The 25,781-nt window shown below is 40.6% G+C and overlaps 1 protein-coding gene across 4 annotated transcripts in view; it reads right to left on the bottom strand.

Annotated features, from left to right (window-relative positions):
• The window catches only part of NHS (NHS actin remodeling regulator), a 286,415-nt gene that overhangs the window by 10,618 nt on the left and 250,016 nt on the right, over positions 1-25,781 (bottom strand). For 2 of the 4 annotated variants that reach the window (XM_082246759.1, XM_082246761.1), the window contains exons 3-6: positions 15,274-15,404; positions 13,867-13,929; positions 9,645-9,834; positions 1,587-1,718 (exon numbers count right to left, since the gene is read on the bottom strand). In XM_082246759.1, coding sequence (XP_082102885.1) covers positions 1,587-1,718; positions 9,645-9,834; positions 13,867-13,929; positions 15,274-15,404 — 516 coding nt within the window. Of the gene's footprint in view, positions 1-1,586; positions 1,719-9,644; positions 9,835-10,611; positions 11,048-13,866; positions 13,930-15,273; positions 15,405-25,781 lie in introns of those variants that run through there. The other 2 variants (XM_082246760.1, XM_082246762.1) reach the window with 2 other exon arrangements.

Here is a 25,781-nt window from a genome sequence, read left to right as displayed (position 1 = left end):
TGGACCAGGGCATTACTGAGCTCCTGAACAGACTGAGGTGCAACATGGTGGCGTCAGATGGACCAAAACATATTGTCCCAGAGATGTTCTATTGGATTTAGGTCAAGTGAGCATAGCGGCCATTTAATGGTATCAATTCCTATATCCTCCAGAAACTGGCTGCGTACTCTCGCCACATGAGGCCGGGAATTGTCGTGCACCAGGAGGAACCCAAGACCCACTGTACAAGCTTAGGGTCTGACAATGGGTCCAGGAATTTCCTCCCTATACATAATGGCAGTAAATGTGCCATTATCTAGCATGTAGAGGTCTGTGCATCCTCCATGGATATGCCTCCACAGATTATCACTGACCCACCACCAAACCAGTAATGCTGAACAACGTTACAGGCAGTATAACATTCTTGATGGCTTCTCCAGACCCTTTCACATCTGTCCAATGTGCTTAGGCTGAACCCGCTCTCTTCTGTGAAAAGCACAGGGCGCCAGTGGCGGACCTGTCAATTCTAGTGTTCAGTGGCAAATGCCAATCAAGCTCCACAGTGTCGGGCAGTGAGCACAGGGCCCACTAAAGGATGTTTGGCCTTCAGGCTACCCTCATGAAGTCTGTTTCTTATTGTTTGGTCAGAGACATTCACACCAGTGGCCTGCTGGAGGTCATTTTGTAGGGCTCTGGCAGTGCTCATCCTGTTCCTCCTTACACAAAGGAGCAGATACCGGTCCTTCTGATGGGTTAATGACCTTCTACGGCCTTGTCCAGCTCTACTAGATTAACTGTCTCTTAGAATCTGCTCCATGCTCTTGAAACTGTGCTGGGAGACACAGCAAACCTTCCGGCATTGACACATATTGATGTGCCATTCTGGAGGAGTTGGACTGCCCTTGCAACCTCTATAGGGTACAGGTATTGCCTCATGCTACCAGTGATTACACTGTTTCTAGCCAAGTTCAAAACTAGTGAAAAACTGTTGATAAATAAAAAAAAGATGTGTAGGTAAAAAAATGTCAGTGGCCTTCACCTGTAAAATCATTCCTGTTTTGAAGGTTGTCTCATAGGTTGCCCATCTAGTGCACCTGTTGTTAATTTATTTAACACCAAAGCAGCTGAAAATGATTACTAACTCCCTTTGCTACTTAACTGACCAGATCAATATTCCAGGAGTTTAATTAACTTGATGCTACACTCTGATTAGAAAGTGTTTCTTTAATGTTTTTGAGCAGTGTATATCTATATTGATTTGCACACAGTTAGGTATTATTTCCTATTTTTTCACAATAAGCGCTGACTCACATACATATTGTTTGGATTTACAAAAGGAATCTAGGTCTGTTCAGACATGACTGGACATAAGGAACAGTGTGGGCTTCCTTATTTTCAGTGGGCCTATAAAGATCTCGGGCAAAGCACTTTATATTTCAACCTCCATTGCATTGGATTTGAATCCTTTGGAGGTACACATAATAACATGACTTAACAACTTATCTAGTAGATGATGACAACTATAAATAGCTCCAAGCTTCAATTTGCAGCAATGTAGTAGCTATAACATTATATATATATGACATATGCTAAATGAAAAGCCAAACCTATTTCTTGCTGCACTCTTCTGGGAATTCCTGATATGGTTTTTCTTCTCCTCAATTTTCGTCTTCTCTGCAGAACAGATTGTGAATGAACTAGGGAGCAACGTATGCTTGCTTCTCTATCAAAACCAACACCTGGAAATAGATACATCAGCCTCGTTAATTCTCGCTTTGGTTTTATTTCCCTATTTAAATCAGCATGAAATTGTATACAATATAAATCATTAACTATATTTTACATTTAATTAGGTTTATTTTTTTTATGCGTTGGAATTAGCTTGAAATATCATGTTTACATAATCAAGACAATAATTCATTGTAGCTTTCTAAATGGAAAGCGGTAGTAGGAGTATTTAACAGGGCAAAGGGAACATGCCCATTAAAGTAACACATGGCGTTAAAACATAAATGATGTTTAAGCAGATTGATTATATAAAACTGAGATCTGATGACCTGCTAGAGGTTACTGCGGTTTGAATTATATCACTTACTGAAGCAGCTGAAAATATTTCCAAGCATATACTGATAGGCTTCTGTCTACTAAATGTCCTTATTACGATGCAAATACAGTGTGTCTCTTCTTGAAAATTTTTATACCATGCTAGGTCTGTATAATGGGTAGATTTCATAATTTAAGTGTTTTTTTTAACTTTGTCAATTTCACTATATGTGACTTCAAAGGATATTTCTACTTCTATATGGTGAGGTCAAAAATGGTTACCAACATTCGGGGTCCCTGATTTGCAAGTGCATTGATCAGCTGTTTACAGTTAGCCTCTAAATAGCTCCAAGGCTACTACTAAGCTTAGTGTAACTTGGTTTGTTTCAGTACAGGAAAGCTAGAGGTCAAACATTTTTTACTTTTATCCCTCCAGAGAAGGAGTCAGGAACCTTTTTCCACTTAAGGGCCGGATTCAATGTATGTAAATGCATGGAGGGCCACATTCACCTTCTAATAAATTAAGATAATAATAGTTTTAACATAGTAATAATAACAGTACAGGTTTACCTCACTTTAAGGTGCTTCACTAATACAAAGAAGGAGAATGTGGCTGGGGATTCAGATCATACTGCCCCTCCCCCATCCTGGCACCCAAGGGTGTCTGGCATCAACCCTGCCAGCCAGCATGGTTTGGAGATGGGGTTCCTGTCCCTAGGGAAAATGGGGTTCTTGCCCTTAGGGGAGATAGGATCCCCGTCCCAAGGAGAGATGGGGTTCCCATCCCCAGGGGAGATGGGATCCCTGTCCCCAGGGGAGATGGAATCCCTGTCCCCAGGGGAGATGGGGTCCCTGTCCCGAGGGAAGAAGGGTTTTTTTTCCCCAAGTGAGAAGGGGCCCCTGTCCCCAGATGAGAAGGGGTCTCTCTCCCCAGGGGTAATAGGGTGTTTTCTCTGCCCCCTACCCTCATAGAAGTTTTCTGTGCCCCCAAAGCAGTGTCCTCTGTCCCCTGCAGCCCCCCCCCACTGTGTAGGTAGAACTCTCCTGTCTTACACTGGTGTACAGCAGAACAGAGATTGGCTGGATGGGGACGGGAACTGCTGAAGTTAACTTCTTACATTAACAGGCTGGTGATTGGTTACTAGGATCGCCCGCCAACCAATCACCTGCTGTTTAATGTAAAAAATTAACTCTAGCAGCTCCCACCGCTATCTCGGACTGTGATACCGGCCGCTGTACAAAGAAGAAGAGAGCAGCGAAAATGTCTGTTGGCTGGGTGCACGTGGGTACTGATGGCCAAACATTTAGTGGTGGCGGGCCGGATGTGGCCTGTGGGCTGTAGGTTGCTGACCCCTGCTATAAAGACTGGTACACACTACTAGTTTTTTTCATTCAACCCAGCCATTTGAACGAAAAAAAACCTGACAGCTCTGGTTGGAGCTGCTATACTAACAGTCCGACGTTAGTACAGCCATCTCTCCCGCTGAGCTGTTGTGTTCTGACAGGGGAATGCCCCCCCGCCAGGACATTCCGGTCAGCACTCTCAGCCATTGGTTGAGAGCGCTGATCAGGAGCCGGTTGGCTGCTGGTTTTCCAGCATGCTCGTCCGACTAAAGCCGGCTTCTGAAAACAGCTGGCTTCTGTTGGACCGGCTGACATACACACATGTCGGCTGATTTTAATTGAACCGGCCTATGTCACTCCGATATTCGGCCCGTGTGTACTAGGCATATATGTGATGGTTTTCCACATCGTAGGTTAAGGTAGGTTTTCAGGTTTACCTTGTTAATTTTTTTCTGTTCCCAGAATCCTCAGACCAAGCCAGTGTAACTTTCGTAAATCTTCCCAACATTTTTAAACATTTAGTCACACGTGACATTATTCAACAAAAATTCATGGTTTTTGTTATTAATTCCTAAGTGCAGTATCCCCCAACAATCAATCATAATCTAACTTTACAGAAAAATTTAACTCTAAAAAATAAATCTCAGATGGTCTCTTCTGTCATCGGTGCTTTTCCCTGTATGTCAGTGTTAATGTACATTATTGCTACTCATGCTCAATCAAGCGGCTGAAGAGTTCAAACCCAGAAAGAAGAGTGGGAGAGGATGGAAGCACCCATGACAGATGAGAGTGCAAGATTATTTGTCCGGCAAAGCTGCTATAATGTGCCTTTCATTCTAGTACATTATGACATAAAGCCCCTGGGAGCCATTTTTTATTTTTATTTTAAAGACAGGATTACATTTTGCTTTAACTGGTCTTACTACAGTGAGTTCTGATTGGATGCTATGGGTTACTGAGTTTAAAAAAGACCTATCATACATATAATTTTGTTTTTCTTCATGTGTATATTTGAAATACAGAAAAGCATTACTTAATCCCTTCTTTAGGAGTTAGCACCAAAAATAAGAACTCATCACTAAATAAGGCTAACATTTGTTCTTCTTCATATTGGCTTCATCGATGCCAACCCAGGGCACATTATTACTGTTGTCAAAAAAATTTGTTGTCAAAAAAATTCCAGGTATCTATTAGGAAATACTCATGTGTACTACATTTTTATGTTTTAGACTGAAGGGGTTTTTTTTTTGTTTTTCAAAATGCTGATATAATATTTTAAAGGATTTGACATTTTTAACATATTTGTTGTAAAGAATGGCAGTAAAATCATGTTATTTCAATCTACTACATTATGACATAAAGCCCCTGGGAGCCAATTTTTAAATGTTTATTTTAAAGACAGGGTTACATTTTGCTTTAACTGGTCTTACTACAGTGAATTCTGATTGGATGCTTTGAGTTACTGAGTTTAAAAAGACCTATCATAAATATCATATAATTTTGTTCTTCTTCATGTGTATATTTGAAATACAAAAATGAATTACTTTAGCCCTTCTTTAGGAGTTAGCACTTAATAAGAACTCATCATAACCCAGGGCACATTATTACTATTGTCGAAAAATGTGCAGGTATCTAATAAGAAACTCTTACTCAATTTGTATATGCCTTAGACAGAAAGGTTTTTTTGTTTCCCAAAAATGCTGACTTAATATTTTAAAGGTTTTGACATTTCTAACATATTTGTTGTGGTAAAAAATGACAGTAAAATATTTTCTAAATGTTATTATTACTTTGCTTATTGCCTTTTGCCTACACAGTACAAATATCTTGTCATGCTCAAACCTTGCATGAGGCCATGTGAGAACAGGAGACCCATTTCTGTCATTGGAATGCAAATTTCAGTTTAGTTTAGGTTTACATCTATGCGGTTGCGGTTGATGTGTTTTTCAGGCACATTTTGCAGTGTGTTTAGCTTTTTTTAAACCCACATTTTCTTGTGCGATTTTGCATGCAGTTTTCATGCATTTTTCATTTTGTGTTTTTTTCTCCTTTAAAAACACTGTATATAGCTGGTTGCTAAGGAGCAGGCTGGAAAGCTGGCCGCCACGTCCTTAACAACCGACGAGTCATTATCTAAATGTGAAAAAAACAGCGTGGGGTTCTCCCCAGATTAATACCAGGCCTTCGGGCCACGCCAAAATAAAAAAAAAAAATGGTGTGGGGTCCCCCTTACAATCCATACCAGACCCATATACAAGAATGCAGCCCGGCAGGTCAGGAAAGGGAGGGGACGAGTGAGCGCCACCCCTACTGAACCATATCAGGCTTTCAACATGAGGGGGTGATTTAGGGCAGGGAGGGCTCTGTGCTCCCCGGAGCACCTTTTCCCCAAGTTTGATGTTGATGAGGACAAGGGCTTCTTTCCCATAATCCTGGGCTGTGGTTGTGGGGGTCTACTGGCAGGGGGTTTATCAGAATCTGAAAGCCCCCTTTCACAAGAGGGTCCCCAGATCATGTCCCCCCATGTGAATGAATATGGGGTACCCCTACTCATTCACCAAAACAAGTGTCACATAGAAAAAAAACACAAACACAGTTTTTGACAATTCCTTTATTAAAAATCCAAAAATAATGTTCCCTGATGTAGATCCATCAATCATGCTGCCCGCTGGACCACTGGGGCGGAAAAAAAAAAGCTCCGTACTCGTCGAAGGCTACCTGCCAACTGCCCGCTCCCATGCCTGACAGTTTCCTAAATATTTAAGGGGCAGGGCTACCCGGTGACATTGCCAGGTAGCCCCACCCCTTACCTATTTAGGAACTGTCAGACAGGGGAGCAGGCAGTCGGTGGTTAGCCTTCGATGAGTGCGGAACATTTTTTTTTGCGTGTTTTCCACAAAGATTTGTGGAAAACTGCGATTGTGTTTTTTTCTAAGTGACACTTTTTTGGTTATTGAGTAGGGGTACAATGTACCCCATACTAATTCACATGGGGGGGCCAGGATCTGGGGACCACCTTGTGACACTTTCTATGTGACACTTTTTTTGGTAAATGAGTGGGGGTACAATGTACCCAAAACGTATTCACATGGGGGGCCAGGATCTAAGACTCCTCCCCGCCCACAGACCCCCACAACCACAGTCCAGGGTTTTGGGGAAGAGGCACTTGTCCCCATCAAATGCGCCCCTGCCCCAAAGCACCCCCCCCTATGTTGAGAGCATGCAGCCTGGTATGGTTCAGGAGAAGGGGGGCGCTCGCTAGTCCCCTCCCTTTCCTGACCTGATGGGCTGCATGCTCGAAAAAGATTTTGGGGTTGACTCCACGCCTTTTTTTTTTTGGCGTGGGGTTCCCTTCCAAATCCATACCAGGCCCTTTGGGTCTGGGCCTGGTATGGATCTGGAGAGGGACCCCACGCCTTTTTTCCCAAATGTTTTTGCCGCCAATTTTTTTTTTAGCTGTCAGCGGAAAACCCTGCTGACAGCTGAGGGCTCATCGGTTGTTAAGGATGTGGCGTCCGGCTTCCCAGCCCGTTCCTTAGCAACCAGCTACATACAGTGTTTTTAAAGGAAAAAGAAAATGCATCAAAAACACAACACTTGCATTTATGGTGTGACTCCATTCTAATCTAATATTAACATTCTAATACACACAAACGCAATCTGCTGCAAGAAAAAAGTCCTCAACCCTTTCCAAAAATGCACCAGCTGAAAAATGCATAGATGTGAACATGTACCATAGGAAACAATGTTAAATGGACTGTAGTGCGTTTCTGCAAAACGCACCAAAAAGCACATTGGTGTAAACGTAGGGTTAAGCTCTCAGGGTGAACCAGCATTCCACAGAAACAGCTGTGTCTACAATTGCAACATGCAAAGAAAATGCATAACCAATCAAGGGAAAAAAGGGAATAAGTACAGTGATACCTCGGTTCACGAACGCTTCTGTTCATGAACAACTCGGTTCACGAACAGAAAAGTTCATAAAAATATGCTCCGGTTCACGAACTCCGCTTCGGTTCATGAACAGGAGCCGCGGCCATTTTAATGCTATTTCCAGACTGTCACATGGTTGTGATTTCCTATAGGAAGATTGTGGAGAAAAGAAGAGACACAGAAAGAAGTACTGTGAGTACTGTGAAGACACTTTTTGCTTTTTGCTGTGCTTTTTAGCACATACAGTACTGTACTGTACTACTGTACTGTACTGTACAATACTGTACAGTACTTCTGTACAATACTGTACTTACTGTATTGTATTTCACAGCCTCCCACCTGCCTTCCTCCATGCCAGAAGTCATCTCAAGCAAGGTTAGTGTTCTCTCTTTATACATTACTATACTGTACTAATGTGCATTGTAATTTGTTTCATATTTTTGTGCTTCAAAAACCAAAAAAAAAAGGTCAGAACGGATTAACCGGATTTACATTGAACCCTATGGGAAAATGTGCCTCGGTTCACGACCAATTTGGTTCGCGACCACAGTCAGTTCACGAATTAAGTTCGTGAACCGAGGTATCACTGTACTTTGTTTTCTGCACTTGTTTAATTTCTTTCATTCATTTATTCCTTCATTCATTATTTAGGTTAGTTGTTTTGTAAATATAAACTAGCATATTAAAAATCCTATTTATTAGCATAAAACCAATGTTACCTAATTAGGGATGTGGCAAACGAAAAAACAACGCACAAATTACAGCTGCTATCCTGCAAGTGTGATGCTAAAGAATTGTTGGTATTGTTCAGTATCCTAAGCCATCAAAATTCCTGTTCCCATTATAATGCTCATTACAATACAAATACATATTTTGAGACATGGCAAAATATTGTAAAACTTGCATTAAAGTGACATTTTGTAAAGCTTAACAAACACGTGATTTGTTATTTTAATGGATATTAGCACTTCGCCAGTTTATTAAATGAATCAGTATTAATATTAGGAAACTAGACAGTGATATATGAACAAGATATTCCCTACCTTTAAAGAGTCATTGGAAGACAAAATAGTTTTCCTACAGAACCAGACAACATTTTCAGTCAGTAATTCTAATATACAAAAGTACACCATTCTGCAGTGACTTTCCACGTGATGATCAGATGATTTTCTAAACTACTATTCTGTCTCATTTCAAACACTGCTTTTGTTCCATAGACAGATCTAGAAAAATTGATGGCAAACACTACAACCCCTACCGAATATAACATTTTGAAAAAAACTGAAAGGGTTATCAGTTTGTGTTTGTTTACTAACTGAAATGCTTTATATATCATTAAAAAAGCATTTAAAATGTGATTAATGGTTGGATACAAATGTATTTTTTGTACAGTTCAAAGAAAACTAGTCTTGTACATCCAAGTATTATAGCAATGCAGGCAATCAGTTTACAAACTAGTGACACCACTGCCTTGCAAATCAGCAGCTGTGTTCTGCGGCTTCTTCATTATTCATTTAGCAAGCTGAGGGTGTGACCTAACTATATTTCTTTACTGAAGTGGAAGTCCAGGACCTAACTATCCTGCCTGGCAGTGGCGTTTGGATCATAAAACTGGATCAACAGAATCTTAATCATTTTAAAGATAAATCAGTTCATTTATATGTATTTAGGACTGTAAACAGCTGCTTTCCTGGAGATTTTATTTTATTTTAAATAGCAATATTTTACTACATCTTCTGACTACTCAGTAACATTTATTAAGCAGAACCCTACTTGATAATTTCCTTATTAAAAAAATACTGAGCAAATTGAATATTTTAGACATTGTTAAACTTTGCAGAGGAAACTGGAGCCAATCCAGTAAAATCTAACATTTTAGGTATGGTTGGATTCTGGTGAGTTGAATAATTCACTGGAATCACATACCTAGGTACCCCAAGAACAAGAACTTTGTAATGATTACAACACATGAACAGTTTGTGAGCAAAGACTAATGGGCCATACACACTATAAGATGTTCTGAAGACTTTTTCCTTTAGATTTACCAAAACCATATAATATGAGGTCAAACCTGAACACTTTCAATTTGTATGCAATCAGGCAGACCCTTGCACTACATAGAAAAGGTAAATCTGAAGGAAATCTAACCACAAAAGTTGGATAGTGTGTATCCAGCTTATGTAAGAGCCACTGCTTTTCCTGGAAAAGAAAGACCTATATTTTGCTGCCTTATCATATTTACATATATTGAATGTCATATTGTTACATTTTATGATAATTGCATGTTTAAAACCTTTCATTTACTTTTTACTTCTAGAAAAAAAAAATTAATTTAGGTACTCTACCAGAAACATTGATGGGGATAATGCATGATGTAATCACGTGGGACTCCTGTTTCATCTTCTGCTCAGGGGTGGGCAGAGGCAATGCTTTATTCCAGTTGGTTTGTTTATCCAGTGTTGATGGAACATTAGGAATTGGATTTTTTGGCCTTTGTCCTAAAATCATTTCATCTTCATCCTGAGGTGGATGAGCCTGTAAAATTTGCATACATTAGTATTGCCTTATAAAAGCTTGCAAGCTCACCAGGAATTTATTTAATCCATGTTTGTTTTGTCAGCGAGGAACCAGAGCAAAAAGAAGGAAAGCATATATTTATATTCCACATACATAAGGATAGTAACAGAGACACTTAATGTTAACATTTGAAATGGAAAAAATGGTTAATAACAAACCACCAAAAATAGAAAAGAAAAAGTCAAAGGAGAGTAAAAGTAGAGGTTAATCTTCTATGAACTCTTGCAGAAGAAAAGGATTAGCAATAGGGATAGAACATGATAATGAAATGCATGAAATAATATATTTTACTCACATCGGGGGAGATTTACTAAAACTGGATCAGAATCTGGTGCAGCTGTGCATGGTAGCCAATCAGCTTCTGACTTCATCTTGTTCAATTAAGTTTTGGCAATAAAACCTGGAAGCTGATTGGTTTCTATGCAGAGTTGCACCAGATTATGCACTCTTCAGTTAGTAGTAAACAATCCCCACTGTAAAGAAAAAAAAAAGATCTGTAAAAATTTAGACTAAGAGTACATTCCTAAATTCTAAAATCTCATTTTGTTTTTATTTTTTTCTAGTCCTTAAAGTTAATCACCAAATATATGCTGCACTCTGTCCTCTATTATGTTAACTATTCTGCATTGGATATTCCATTGAATGTTGTTACTCACTAATGCTAGTTCCCATCTGTTCTTAGTTTACAGACTTCAAAATCTTAAGAATATTAAAATAGCATGGAGTGACACTTACCTTTCCAGTGTTTCCTGGCCATATAATTTAAATGCCACATGAAATAGGATTTTTAATATATCTCTGCAGAAAATCATACAACTTTTACTACTTTCTTCCCTCATCTGCAGCTTTTGTGTTCAATCCCAGCAGACATGAATAGCTCATACAAACTACAAGCACAAAAGACTTTGTTTCCTAGGTAACTCAGGGGGAGAAAGTTTGCTGCGTGCTTAAGGGGAAAAGGCTAGGTTTTGTTGCTGACTTCTTCCCTGAATTACAATAGACCCCTGGACAATGACCGTATAGTGATCTTACTGCTCTCTAATAAACTATTATGATTTTTCTGTAAGGAGCAATGGTGTAGTATATTGGTGATCAGGCATTCCCTGTATATGCTAAACTCACATTGTTAAAGATTTACTTTATTTGTAACTATTTTTCATCAACACAAATAGCCTTATTCAGCATTAAGTAGTGGCCCAATATATTTGCATGTTTCTCCCATTAAATTTTGAGGTGGCTCAAACCAGGTGTTGTATGTGACCACAAATAAATATATGCATACTGTGCTCCCATATACAATACCTCAAAAAATGTGCAAAATATTACAAAATGTTCACAACGATCACATATATAGGTATGATATGCAAAAATGTTGATCAATAAAAGTTCAATTTCAAGTGCAAATGTTTAATAAAAAACAAATTTCAGTGTTCATTATCAATATAAATCTGTTGATCCCAATATATAATTATCTGTAAAAAAAAAAGTGTGTAGAAAAAGTAGCCATTCAATCCTCAGTACAACAGTACACTTCCTCCAAGGTGATCTTTTATGTGTCTGTCAACCGTAATGAACTCAGTAGAGATAAATCTTACTGTTATTTAAGTCAGCCTTTTTCAACCAGGGTGCCCAAGCACCCTGGGTGCCTTCAAGTTTCTTCAGAGGTGCCTTGGTCAAAATGCTCAAAACATTTCCAAAAATTGTATACAATTCAGGTGGATAAAGTCTGCTTTTTGGTTAAAAACAAGTCTACAGATTTTCATTATGCACCATTATGACCTTCTAGCCATTGGCATCCTAACAAGCAGTGACATCATCAGTTGATAAGTTGTAAAATTATTAGAATAGTTTTTTACATTTTAGAATAGGGTGCCTCCAGACTCCATAATTTTAAAGGGTGCTTTGAGGCTCTCCATAATTTTAAAGGCCTTGACTGAAAAAAGGGTTGAGAAACACCGATCTAGGTATTAGAGATGTGTTATTTTATTACTGATCGCAGTAGCTGGAGATGTTCCTTGTACTTACTGGTCTGTGTGGTTATGCTTGTTAGTAGAGTCAGAGTGGTGCCTATTCTGCACTAGGGATGTAGCAAGACCAGACTAACTATAAAAGGTCTGCAGTTTTTTTTGGCGAGTGACTCAGTAGCAAGAGCTGGCAACTGTATCCCTAACTCTCTTCTTGATTTTTCTCTTTATTTTTTTTGACTGCTTCTAACAAAGTCTGTGTGAGACAAATTTGCACTGGGTAGAGCAAAGTGCTGTGAAATCATTACAGGCTCCACGTGTGAATAGCTGGTGGTGCGTGATTTGGAGAGGACTAAGTGTTTGCATCCTAGTGCTTGGCTGAGCACTGCGTTTTGTACATTTTTCTCCATTGTTTTTAACAATTCTTTGAGGGGTTTTTATACTATCCAGATTTGTTCTGCTTTTTGTGTATGATAGTGAGTCCTTGGAAGTTGTAAACAGGAAGCACAGGATCATTCCCAAGCGATTAAAAAAAAAACAGCACTGTTTAACCTGCTTAATTTTTTTAAGGGGTCGACTGGAATTGGTGAGTTTATTTTCACAAGATGGTCTCTATGGTTGAGGGTCACACAAAAGAGAACCCTGGAGGAAGTGCACTGTTGTGCTGATGGTAGAATACTTTTTTCTATACATTTTTTCTGTGTATTTTTTTCATATATTGAACTCAACCAACCATATATTGTTAATAAACACCCTGACTTGACTTGGACTTGACAATAAATTGATATTGATTCACATTGTTTATATGATATATTTATATATTATGAATATTTTACTATTTTGACCTTTGGAGGAGATAGATTTTTGAGGGATTATATAGCAGAGTGCTGTATGCACTGATATTTCATACAGCTGCTAGATAGAGTTAAGTCTTTTTATTTTTAGCGTGGAGCATTGACTGTTTTAATGTGGCCACAAATTACTATTTTGGTACATGAATAATTGTTGGGCAACCTATAATTTGATTGTTTTTCGCCTTACTGGTTTTTCTTTTTCAATAAAGGATGAATTGGTTAAATTCAAACTAAAGGCAAACCTTTTTTTTTCATAATGGATAAAGTAAGGGAGGGTTAAAACCCATGTAAGTTTTTTTTTTTAGCCTCTGTGTCCCACAGGGGAGATTTACCTTCACTTCCTGTCTCATGGTTAAAATAGGGAGTGAGAGGAAATCTCTCCAAAGTGAGAGAATCCCTTGTTGTCATCAGGGTCACCAGAACTAGAATGAAGATATCCCCTCTAATGGAGAGGGGCACAAACAGCAATAAAAACTTGACAGATATTCGAATCCCTCTTCACTCTATCCAAAACTAAAAAAAAAAGTTTAGTCTTTAGTTATATTTTAAGAAAATCTGTATAAATTAAAAAAAGTATAAACTAAAGTGAGTTTCCCTTGCAGAAAAGTATATCCTATATACTGCTTTATGTAGCAATATGGAAGGGCCCATTCAGCTCAACAGTAACAGTGTGATGCTCAGATTTCGGTAGTTTAGATAGATGTAGAAGGTTAAATAACAGGTAATAATATAACAGGTAACTTAAATAATAAAATGTACTTGTACTCGTAATTCTGAACACAGACAACTGCCAGATACATAATTAAAAAGATGATAGAAAATTCAGTATAAAGAACAAAGAAATGAAAAACATCTTGGTTGAAAGAGCTTGAGAACAATAAAGGGTAGATCTGAGTATATTTACAGTATATTTATTTTGGAGTGTATTTACACACTGCATGGTTATGATGTAAAAACATGACCCATAAGTTATACATAATCAGTTATGTTTTTTTTATAATTCCTTAAAAGCTTGCTGACCTTATCTCAAACCATATACACTATAACAAATAAAGAGGACTCAATAGGAAAATATAGGATGTTAGAAAAGAAGTAACAGACGTTAATATTAGGATAGAGCATTGTCATTTTTATCTGGAAGAGAAACACTTAAACTTGCTGTTCTCAAATACCTTTCTACTCCATGGGGTCAAATGGCAACATTCAGTAGGGGAGGACGGACGGGTTCTGTTATACTAAGAATATAAAATGTGGTAAAACACATTAAAAGCATGCATGGATGTCAAAATAAAATGTGGCATACACTTTGGCAGACTATACAACATGAGTAGAGATTAGTGAATGAATCTGAGAACTGGGCCAGTATTGAGAAATTGTGTTAATCTGGTCCTATTCAGTTTGCTGATTCTCTTCTTTAAGAAGCCTTTTTACAATGGACACCCAGTATTACTCCTCAATGCAGCCTAAAATGCAAACTACAGTGTGGACTTGCAGAGTTCTCTCTGCCATGCAGCAGGGAAAACTCCATAATTGGAGCCGAGTATGGTCATGTGACTTTGACAATTCACCTGACCAGGTTCTCCTTCCGGTTTCTTTTTCCCCTCCCAGTTTACCCTATCAACTAAGAATCATGCCCTTAAACCCAGGTTGCTAAGAAGTATGAATCACATGACTCTTCTCATGACTGAACAACTTTAAATTGAATTGAAAAATTCTGGAAAGATCAGGTTCTTTTGGTTTGCCAGATTTACCATAGATTAATTCACTCACCTCTAAAAATGATTTTTACACAAAAAAAGTATAAATAAACGTGAATTATAATGTGGATAAATAAAGCATACTGACAGAAAAATTACAAAAACCAACATAAATAATGCAAATTTCAGTTCAGTGTACCAGTATGAAATCAAACGTGTAATTTAGCGGAGGCAGACATGTTGTGAAAACAATAAATGTTGCACAGTTGAGGGGTTATTAAACTCAAAATTTTTATTTCATTTTTGGCTAGGTGACAGAGCATTAAATTATTTCAAAAGGTAAAACCTTTTTTCTCAGCATTGGGTAGAGTAAAAAATTGGCAAAATCTATTAGAGCTGTCTATGTTTCATTAAAGAGACTTCCATTCACTTTGTGGCCTGGAAGTGAGAAAATATGTCCAAAGTGAGGGAAAATCCCCTCATAGACAGTTGTCACCATTGCAGGATGCCCCCCCCCCCCCACCTCCTGTTCCAGAAACAACAGTACAAATTTGAATTTCATGTTTTTTCCTGCTTCAGTGTTCACCAGGACAAAAAGAAATAGTGAATCTCCCCGACCCTTCAATAGTCTATCCACAGCTAAGAAATATGTTTTGACTTTATACTTTAAGCCACCTAAGATATTCTGGAGGTGAGATCTTTGCCCTTAAAATATATCGTGGAGTTGGGCTTTAAGTCCAGAGACTCAAGTAGATCAATAATTTGGATACCACAACTACATGTTGGATAATGTCTAGTATTTACACTATAGGTGTACAAAGAGTAAACCAAAAAATATATAGGAACTTTATTGTATATAAATATAAAGAAATTAAGGCTTACTGGAAGATGGTGACGTTCCTTTACCTCTCTTCTCTTTAGAGTATGAGCTGAAGGGTAGGAGGGAAGAGGAGGAGCAGCAAAAACAGAGCCCATAAACCGCCTTTCTCTGTTGTCTGCTCGTGCACGTTGCTCTGGTATTGAGAAAGCAGAGAAGAGGACTCAGTAAATAGTTATACATCAATCTCTGATTGAAGGCGCAAACAGCCTAACACGATCACATAGAAGTAATGTGTGGTATGTTTGTTTTCAGGGACTGAGAGTTCATGGAGATCTTGGTGCAGTAGCTCTGAAAGAGGGGCTTTCAGCTCACAATAAAAACAAAAACAACTCAAAATAAATTAAAAGAAAATGTAATCTTACTTTAATTTATTACCTCACCCTATTTATATATTTTGTTTATGGTTGAGTACCTTTAACATTTTGTATTAAGGTAGGTCATATTCCAAGAATTTTCTCTCAGTGCCAAAAACAAATTGTTTATTATACTTTGTATATAATGGTAGGCTAAATTGTTTTCACCGGATTAACCAGACCTTCTACATGCACCCATGGCAGTTGTACAGTCACCCATGGCTGTACACCTGCCATGGGTGCAGCAAATAAAATATCAAATTTGCTCATTTAAGTCTACTGGGTCAATGGGGCTGCACCACAACCGAGCGACAAACACTTGCTTCATGGTCATGGCACATTAATTCCATTAAAAATTGGAAAAACAAATAAAGCAAAAAAAAAAACAGGCATTCAGGAGGTGGCAGGATTGCTTTCCGAATACTTAGAAACTGCTGCTTGGTTGTACTCTGAAAATTGAACTACCGCAGAATGCTTTTTAAAGTGACCTTAATGGCAGGATTACCAAGTATTAATTTAATAAATGCTGTAAATTTCAAACTATTAAAAATGACATTTGAAATGACGTTAACATGTTAAAGTTTATTTTAGATTTTAGTGATTGAATTTATATCACCATCATCTTCATCATCATCCTTCATATCTAGGTCAACAGCTACTGCTGCTAGGATAAGAGAACATGCCCAATAATATAGTAAACATTTTAAACACAATTATCCCTATAATCATACTCATATTTTACTTTTCCAGAAGATGGCAGGCATGCTTTTCTGTTAGATCTATTTAAAAATACATTGCACTTCATCTACACTCATCAACACTACGCTACTAACACATCCTGAATTTTTGTTTATTTTTTTAAATAATAAGGATGGTTTAGACTATGATATCTATTGCTTGACAATGCCAATGGTAGATCTGAGGACAAGATACCACAGGCTCGAGTACAAAAGGACTATTCCCAGGAACAGTGCCTTCATTCGTATAATGTCCTCCTTGTGTCCATGTGAGTTTATAGTCATAGTCCACCAAAGCACTGGTAATTAACCTACTTCTAGGAAAAACAATCCCAAGTGCATGGATTTATTGTATGTGCTAATTTTCCACTTATAAGGATTGTTCTGTTTACTCTGTAAAGAAAATTACTTTGTTGAAGCCATATAAATATATCAAATAAGTAAAAGGACCATTGCCAAGACACATAATACACAAATGTGTCAGAATCCCCCCATAACATCATTGTATGATAAGGCTACATGCGTATTTCTGGTATCCGGGAAGTCTTAGAGCTCTGTATAGCTGGACATAGACATTTATTGATAAAGGCTGCTGTACAAAGCTATTTGCGTACAGGCATAATGCAAAACACGCAACTAATGTGCATTTTGTGTATCACATCTGTGTGCCTGTGCTGCTTTAAAACAGAACAGAGCACTGCAACAAACAACCTTTATTGTCACATTTTGCCCATTTTAGTCTTAAAGGTAAAAAGGGCAAATTCTGCAGCCCTCTGGTGCCTAGTCACTTGCCAAGTGCTGAATCATTGGTTGCATAGCCCCACCAATGTATCATGGTGACTAAGGCCAGCCATAGATGGTGCTGAACTGGCTGAGATTGGAACCATGTATGGACAGGCTGAATGCACCAAGTTGATCGATTGATCAATTTGGGTACAACCAGCCTGCTGGATTTTACATGCAATTATCGCTAGTGGCTGATATAGGCGCTAACAATAATCACTGTCTTCTCCTCGCATGGAAAATACAATGGCTTGGTGCGAGGGATTCCCCTGTCAACACTGTTGGTGTTGATGGGAGATTCAAGCAAATTTCTTTCCTGCAACCTGTGGCTGCAGGAATGAAATTCGTTCCCTGTATGGCCTGCATAAGACTTAAGCAGAAAAGAGATAGCAGTTGCACAACTCCAACAAGAGTGGACATGTCCATAATCTAAACAAGGGCAAAGAAGCATCACAAAATATTTTGAAGCAGACGGCCTATATTTTTTTTTATCATCTAAAACTTTCAGTTATTTGCAACTTTTGGTTTGCATCTGTGCTTTTTTGCTTTTCTAACTAATGTTCAAGCAAGGTTAGCCAGTCAATAAACAGTGGCCTGTAAAGCCCATATAATCAATGTCTCAGAACTGGCTTAATAACCAGGCAGTGGAGGGATATACAGTTACCTTTATTAAACATTTCCGTGCCCTTTCTTTACATTTCATAAATACAGTAAGGTTGAACATTAGTGTTGAGCGAACACGGACTGTATTATTCGTGTTCGTACCGAATAATTGGATTTTTTGTACCCGAACACGGACACGGACACTTTACTGTATGTTCGGGTAAAAATCCGTGTTTGGTCGTTTTATTTCCGGGTTTTGCATGCTTTGGCGCTCTTTTCATGGCGGGCTTTCAACAGCCAATCAACAATCGTTTAACTGGTGTGCCTTAAGCCATCCCAGCCATGCCTGCAAATGTCTCAGTAGCTGTGATTGGCCGTCTGAAGCATGTGACCAAGTCTTTATAAGTTCGAGGCAGCCGCAGCGGCGTCATTATGCTGCTTAGATTCAGGGACAGAGCACACATCAACGTGCTGGCTGCTGATTAGGGAAAGATAGGCAGGAAAAAACCATTTGTGTCCGGATAGAATTGAGGGACAGGTCGGAGTGTTTAGGCAGGGCGAGTTGTAGGCATTTTAGGGATAGAGTCTGCTGAATTATAGGGTCAGTGTCTTCTACAAACTACAATCGATATTGCTGTGTGGGGGGTGGGGTGAATCTGCACTCAATCCTGATCTACGATCTCTTCTCAATCCTGTTAGGGACAGAGTCTGCTGAATTTTAGGGAAACTGTGTTCTACAAACTACAATCGATATTGCTGTGTGGTGTGGGATTGGAGATAGGCAGGTGTCAGTGATCCACATCCATTTTTCTGTGTGTGAGCTGCAGTGAACACAATCTTTTTGGGCTGCAGTGAACACAATCTTTTTGGGCTGCAGTGAACACAATCTTTTTGGGCTGCAGTGAACACAATCTTTTTGGGCTGCAGTGAACACAATCTTTTTGGGGTGCAGTGAACAAAATCTTTTTGGGGTGCAGTGAACACAATCCTTTTTGGTGTGCAGTGAACACAATCTTTGTGGGGTGCAGTGAACAAAATCCTTTGTGGGGTGCAGTGAACACAATCTTTTTGGGGTGCAGTGAACAAAATCCTTTTTGGGGTGCAGTGAACAACATCCTTTTTGGGGTGCAGTGAACACAATCTTTTTGTGGTGCAGTGAACAAAATCCTTTGTGGGGTGCAGTGAACACAATCTTTTTGGGGTGCAGTGAACACAATCTTTTTGGGGTGGAGTGAACAACATCCTTTTTGGGGTGCAGTGAACAAAATCCTTTTTGGGGTGCAGTGAACAAAATCATTTTTGGGGTGCAGTGAACACAATCTTTTTGGGGTGCAGTGAACACAATCTTTGTGGGGTGCAGTGAACACAATCTTTTTGGGGTGGAGTGAACAACATCCTTTTTGGGGTGCAGTGAACAACATCCTTTTTGGGGTGCAGTGAACACAATCTTTTTGGGGTGCAGTGAACACAATCTTTGTGGGGTACAGTGAACAGAATCTTTGTGGGGTGCAGTGAACACAATCTTTGGGGGGTACAGTGAACACAATCTTTGTGAGGTGCAGTGAACACAATCTTTGTGGGGTGCAGTGAACACAATCATTGTGGGGTGCAGTGAACTCAATCTTTGTGGGGTACAGTGAACACAATCTCATACTTCTGAAGGTTTGAGGGTGCTGCCTGTTCCATACTCCCCCTACTCCTCATCTAGCCTTTTAGGGGTACAAACAATAGTAATTGGGGCCTAGTGTGGTTGTGTACGTGTGATATACATACACTTTTTTGGGATCATATTTTCTATTCCGCTATTTAATCAAAAACCTTTGGGGATCAGTTAAATTGGGGGATAGTCTGTGTTGGTACGTGTGAGAGAGATCCACCTTTCCAAGTTGTTGGGGTTCATCTCATACTTCTGAAGGTTTGAGGGTGCTGCCTGTTCCATACTCACCCTACTCCTAGCCTTTTAGGGGTACAAACAATAGTAATTGGGGCCTAGTGTGGTTGTGTACGTGTGATATACATACACTTTTTTGGGATCATATTTTCTATTCCGCTATTTAATCAAAAACCTTTGGGGATCAGTTAAATTGGGGGATAGTCTGTGTTGGTACGTGTGAGAGAGATCCACCTTTCCAAGTTGTTGCGGTTCATCTCATACTTCTGAAGGTTTGAGGGTGCTGCCTGTTCCATACTCCCCCTACTCCTAGCCTTTTAGGGGTACAAACAATAGTAATTGGGGCCTAGTGTGGTTGTGTACGTGTGATATACATACACTTTTTTGGGATCATATTTTCTATTCCGCTATTTAATCAAAAACCTTTGGGGATCAGTTAAATTGGGGGATAGTCTGTGTTGGTACGTGTGAGAGAGATCCACCTTTCCAAGTTGTTGGGGTTCATCTCATACTTCTGAAGGTTTGAGGGTGCTGCCTGTTCCATACTCCCCCCTACTCCTAGCCTTTTAGGGGTACAAACAATAGTAATTGGGGCCTAGTGTGGTTGTGTACGTGTGATATACATACACTTTTTTGGGATCATATTTTCTATTCCGCTATTTAATCAAAAACCTTTGGGGATCAGTTAAATTGGGGGATAGTCTGTGTTGGTACGTGTGAGAGAGATCCACCTTTCCAAGTTGTTGGGGTTCATCTCATACTTCTGAAGGTTTGAGGGTGCTGCCTGTTCCATACTCCCCCTACTCCTAGCCTTTTAGGGGTACAAACAATAGTAATTGGGGCCTAGTGTGGTTGTGTACGTGTGATATACATACACTTTTTTGGGATCATATTTTCTATTCCGCTATTTAATCAAAAACCTTTGGGGATCAGTTAAATTGGGGGATAGTCTGTGTTGGTACGTGTGAGAGAGATCCACCTTTCCAAGTTGTTGGGGTTCATCTCATACTTCTGAAGGTTTGAGGGTGCTGCCTGTTCCATACTCCCCCTACTCCTAGCCTTTTAGGGGTACAAACAATAGTAATTGGGGCCTAGTGTGGTTGTGTACGTGTGATATACATACACTTTTTTGGGATCATATTTTCTATTCCGCTATTTAATCAAAAACCTTTGGGGATCAGTTAAATTGGGGGATAGTCTGTGTTGGTACGTGTGAGAGAGATCCACCTTTCCAAGTTGTTGGGGTTCATCTCATACTTCTGAAGGTTTGAGGGTGCTGCCTGTTCCATACTCCCCCTACTCCTAGCCTTTTAGGGGTACAAACAATAGTAATTGGGGCCTAGTGTGGTTGTGTACGTGTGATATACATACACTTTTTTGGGATCATATTTTCTATTCCGCTATTTAATCAAAAACCTTTGGGGATCAGTTAAATTGGGGGATAGTCTGTGTTGGTACGTGTGAGAGAGATCCACCTTTCCAAGTTGTTGGGGTTCATCTCATACTTCTGAAGGTTTGAGGGTGCTGCCTGTTCCATACTCCCCCTACTCCTAGCCTTTTAGGGGTACAAACAATAGTAATTGGGGCCTAGTGTGGTTGTGTACGTGTGATATACATACACTTTTTTGGGATCATATTTTCTATTCCGCTATTTAATCAAAAACCTTTGGGGATCAGTTAAATTGGGGGATAGTCTGTGTTGGTACGTGTGAGAGAGATCCACCTTTCCAAGTTGTTGGGGTTCATCTCATACTTCTGAAGGTTTGAGGGTGCTGCCTGTTCCATACTCCCCCTACTCCTAGCCTTTTAGGGGTACAAACAATAGTAATTGGGGCCTAGTGTGGTTGTGTACGTGTGATATACATACACTTTTTTGGGATCATATTTTCTATTCCGCTATTTAATCAAAAACCTTTGGGGATCAGTTAAATTGGGGGATAGTCTGTGTTGGTACGTGTGAGAGAGATCCACCTTTCCAAGTTGTTGGGGTTCATCTCATACTTCTGAAGGTTTGAGGGTGCTGCCTGTTCCATACTCCCCCTACTCCTAGCCTTTTAGGGGTACAAACAATAGTAATTGGGGCCTAGTGTGGTTGTGTACGTGTGATATACATACACTTTTTTGGGATCATATTTTCTATTCCGCTATTTAATCAAAAACCTTTGGGGATCAGTTAAATTGGGGGATAGTCTGTGTTGGTACGTGTGAGAGAGATCCACCTTTCCAAGTTGTTGGGGTTCATCTCATACTTCTGAAGGTTTGAGGGTGCTGCCTGTTCCATACCCCCCCTACTCCTCATCTAGCCTTTTAGGGGTACAAACAATAGTAATTGGGGCCTAGTGTGGTTGTGTACGTGTGATATACATACACTTTTTTTGGATCATATTTTCTATTCCGCTATTTAATCAAAAACCTTTGGGGATCAGTTAAATTGGGGGATAGTCTGTGTCGGTACGTGTGAGAGAGATCCACCTTTCCAAGTTGTTGGGGTTCATCTCATACTTCTGAAGGTTTGAGGGTGCTGCCTGTTCCATACTCCCCCTACTCCTCATCTAGCCTTTTAGGGGTACAAACAATAGTAATTGGGGCCTAGTGTGGTTGTGTACGTGCGAGATACATACACTTTTTTTGATCATATTTCCTATTCCGCTATTCAATAAAAACCTTTGAGGATCAATTGAATTGCGGGATAGTCTGTGTCGGTACGTGTGAGAGAGATCCACCTTTCCAAGTTGTTGGGGTTCATCTCATACTTCTGAAGGTTTGAGGGTGCTGCCTGTTCCATACTCCCCCTACTCCTCATCTAGCCTTTTAGGGGTACAAACAATAGTAATTGGGGCCCAGTGTGGTTGTGTACGTGTGATATACATACACTTTTTTGGGATCATATTTTCTATTCCGCTATTTAATCAAAAACCTTTGGGGATCAGTTAAATTGGGGGATAGTCTGTGTCGGTACGTGTGAGAGAGATCCACCTTTCCAAGTTGTTGGGGTTCATCTCATACTTCTGAAGGTTTGAGGGTGCTGCCTGTTCCATACCCCCCCTACTCCTCATCTAGCCTTTTAGGGGTACAAACAATAGTAATTGGGGCCTAGTGTGGTTGTGTACGTGCGAGATACATACACTTTTTTTGATCATATTTCCTATTCCGCTATTCAATAAAAACCTTTGAGGATCAATTGAATTGCGGGATAGTCTGTGTCGGTACGTGTGAGAGAGATCCACCTTTCCAAGTTGTTGGGGTTCATCTCATACTTCTGAAGGTTTGAGGGTGCTGCCTGTTCCATACTCCCCCTACTCCTCATCTAGCCTTTTAGGGGTACAAACAATAGTAATTGGGGCCCAGTGTGGTTGTGTACGTGTGATATACATACACTTTTTTTGGATCATATTTTCTATTCCGCTATTTAATTTAACTGGGCCTCCATGTGAGACCTGTGTGCCTTGTTGTGCTGTTTTGAGTACTCCACCAACATGGCCAGTGGCAATGACGCCGTTCTCAGCTTAACTATCCCACTTCTATGCCTCCTTGAAAAAACAATTCGGGCGATGATGGAAGAGGATGTGGCACAGGATGAGGAGGAGGAGGAGGATGAAGAGGTAACATTTCCAAGGCTTTCAGGGCAGTCATTCGCAAGGGGCTCCGAGGGTGGGTTCCTGCACACGCAAACGCCAGGGACGCAATTGTCCAGCAGGGGCACAGTTCTGGAGGATGAGGAGGATGAGGAGGAGGAGGAGCTGGAGGAGGAGATGGAACCATGTTCACAGCAGGGTGGCACCCAGGCCAGCTCATGGCCATCACTGGTGCGTGGCTGGGGGGATACAGAGGACACGGACGATACACCTCCCACAGAGGACAGCCTTTCGTTGCCTCTGGGCAGCCTGGCACACATGAGCGATTACATGCTGCAGTGTCTCCACAACGACCGCCGAGTTGCCCACATTCTAACTTGTGCTGATTACTGGGTGGCCACGCTGCTGGATCCCCGTTACAAGGACAACGTACCGTCCTTAATTCACTCACTGGAGCGCGATCGCAAGATGCGCGAGTACAAGCGCACGCTGGTAGACGCCATGCTGCTGGCATTCCCATCTGACAGCGGGGCCACAGTGGAAGCACAAGGCAGAGGAGGAGGAGGAGGAGGTCGCCAACGCAACCAGGGCACCGCCAGCACCTCAGAAGGCAGGGTTAGCATGGCCGAAATGTGGAAAAGCTTTGTCAGCACGCCACAACAAACAGCAGCACCAGCAGCTCAGATGGAACGTCTTAGCAGGAGGCAGCATTTTACCAACATGGTGGAGCAGTATGTGTGCACACGCCTACATGTAGTGAATGACGGGTCTGCCCCCTTCAACTTCTGGGTCTCCAAATTGGGCACATGGCTTGAGCTTGCCCTTTACGCCTTGGAGGTGCTGGCGTGCCCTGCAGCCAGTGTATTATCTGAACGGGTATTTAGCACGGCTGGGGGCGTTATAACAGACAAGCGCAGCCGCCTGTCCAGAGACAATGTGGACAAGCTCACGTTCATTAAAATGAACCAGGCATGGATCCCACGGGACTTTTCCGTACCTTATGCAGAATAGCAATGGATACCGACCTTACCCACCCATTGTTCCATTTTTGCTCTTTCTCACTCTTTTGGGGTGTACCCTCATTTAAAATTTTTGAAAAGAAGCAGTGTTGGCTACCTCGTCCTCCTCCTCAGGGCCAGATTAATGTAGGGGCTATTGGAGCTGCAGCTCCAGGCCCCTACCTTTTATATAGGCCCCGAGTTGGCCATATTCACTGTTACCGCTCTTCTGTCACTTGTAAACACAGAAGTCTGGCTTCTATGCTCGCTTCCCCAGGCAGCACCCTCAGAACCTCCCCACACAGCGTGAAGGCCGGACAAGGAGGGACAGTTGGCGATGCATGGATGTGTTTATGGGCTTCAGAGACAGCATCCCATGTTGAATTAGGCATGCATGGCTGCACCCTTCCTCCTCTGGGTGCATGGCAAGGCACGGCCCTTAAGGCCCTTCAAAATCCTCAGCACCAAGCCCATGATGCTGTTAATCCGGCCCTGGTCCTCCTCCACCGCCGCTTCCACCTACACCGCCCATAGGTGTGCGCAGCCTATTGCATTAAGGTGTGCACCCCAAAGTTGAAATACACATGCATGTGTTTGCCAGCAGGGAGAGTAATGTATCGGGGCCATGTACCTGTAGGCAAGGAGAAATAGAGCAGAGCAGGTCCCAGGGAGATCTTTCCCATCTCCTCACTGGCAATGCTATGTGCCCTAGGTGATTAGGGTGTGCCCAGGCACACCCAGCACACCCTGTGCGCACGCCTATGTCACCGCCACATCCACCACCACCTCAACCTCCCTCCTACTCCATATGGGCCTCGTCCTTCAGAGATGAAGAAGAACATTGTTTTATTTTTCTGTTTTTTTTTTGTTGTTTTAAGTTATTTCCCTATCCACATTTGTTTGCAGAGCACTTGCCATGCTCTTAATTACGTTTTGCTGCCATTTGCAGCACTCTAGCCCTTTCCTTTGGTGTTTTAGAGCCATTTTAGTGCCTTAAAGTTCGGGTCCCCATTGACTTCAATGGGGTTCGGTGTCCGGGAAAAGTTCGGTAAAAGTCCGGGACACGGACCCGGACTTTTTTTTAAAGTTCGGCCGAACCCGTCGAACACGGACATCTAGGTGTTCGCTCAACCCTATTGAACATCAAAAATAAGGACCTTTTGATTTATAGGTCAACTTATAGCTAAGAACCAAACAAAGCACTTTTGTACTGCAATACACTGTACTTTAAAATGAAAATTTCAAGACAAGGGACAGAGTTAACTTTTATGCTCAAAGCCTTCTATTTAGTAAAAAATAAAAGGCACCTCCAGAAGCATTCTTGACAGATACTGCTCTCATATATGACAAAGTAAACGGGTTACTAGGTTCACCCCATACCATCTCATTCAGAAAGGTAAAGAGAAAATTCACTGTTCCAATGATTTTACACTTTATAAGAATGCAATGGTTTTACTAAGAAACCAAAAGAGATTTGCCAAAACAGCTGTGACCTAAATTTGACTCTTTCCATCTCCCAGAATACCAAATAAAAATGCATGGGTAATGGAGGTCTTGAAAAATCTCTTTT

This window comes from Pelophylax lessonae (assembly GCF_965119305.1).
Source record: "Pelophylax lessonae genome assembly, chromosome: 2".
NCBI classification, from domain to species: domain Eukaryota; kingdom Metazoa; phylum Chordata; class Amphibia; order Anura; family Ranidae; genus Pelophylax; species Pelophylax lessonae.
The sequence above is the reverse complement of the archived record's forward strand: the minus strand, read 5'-3'. Positions and strand labels throughout refer to the sequence as shown.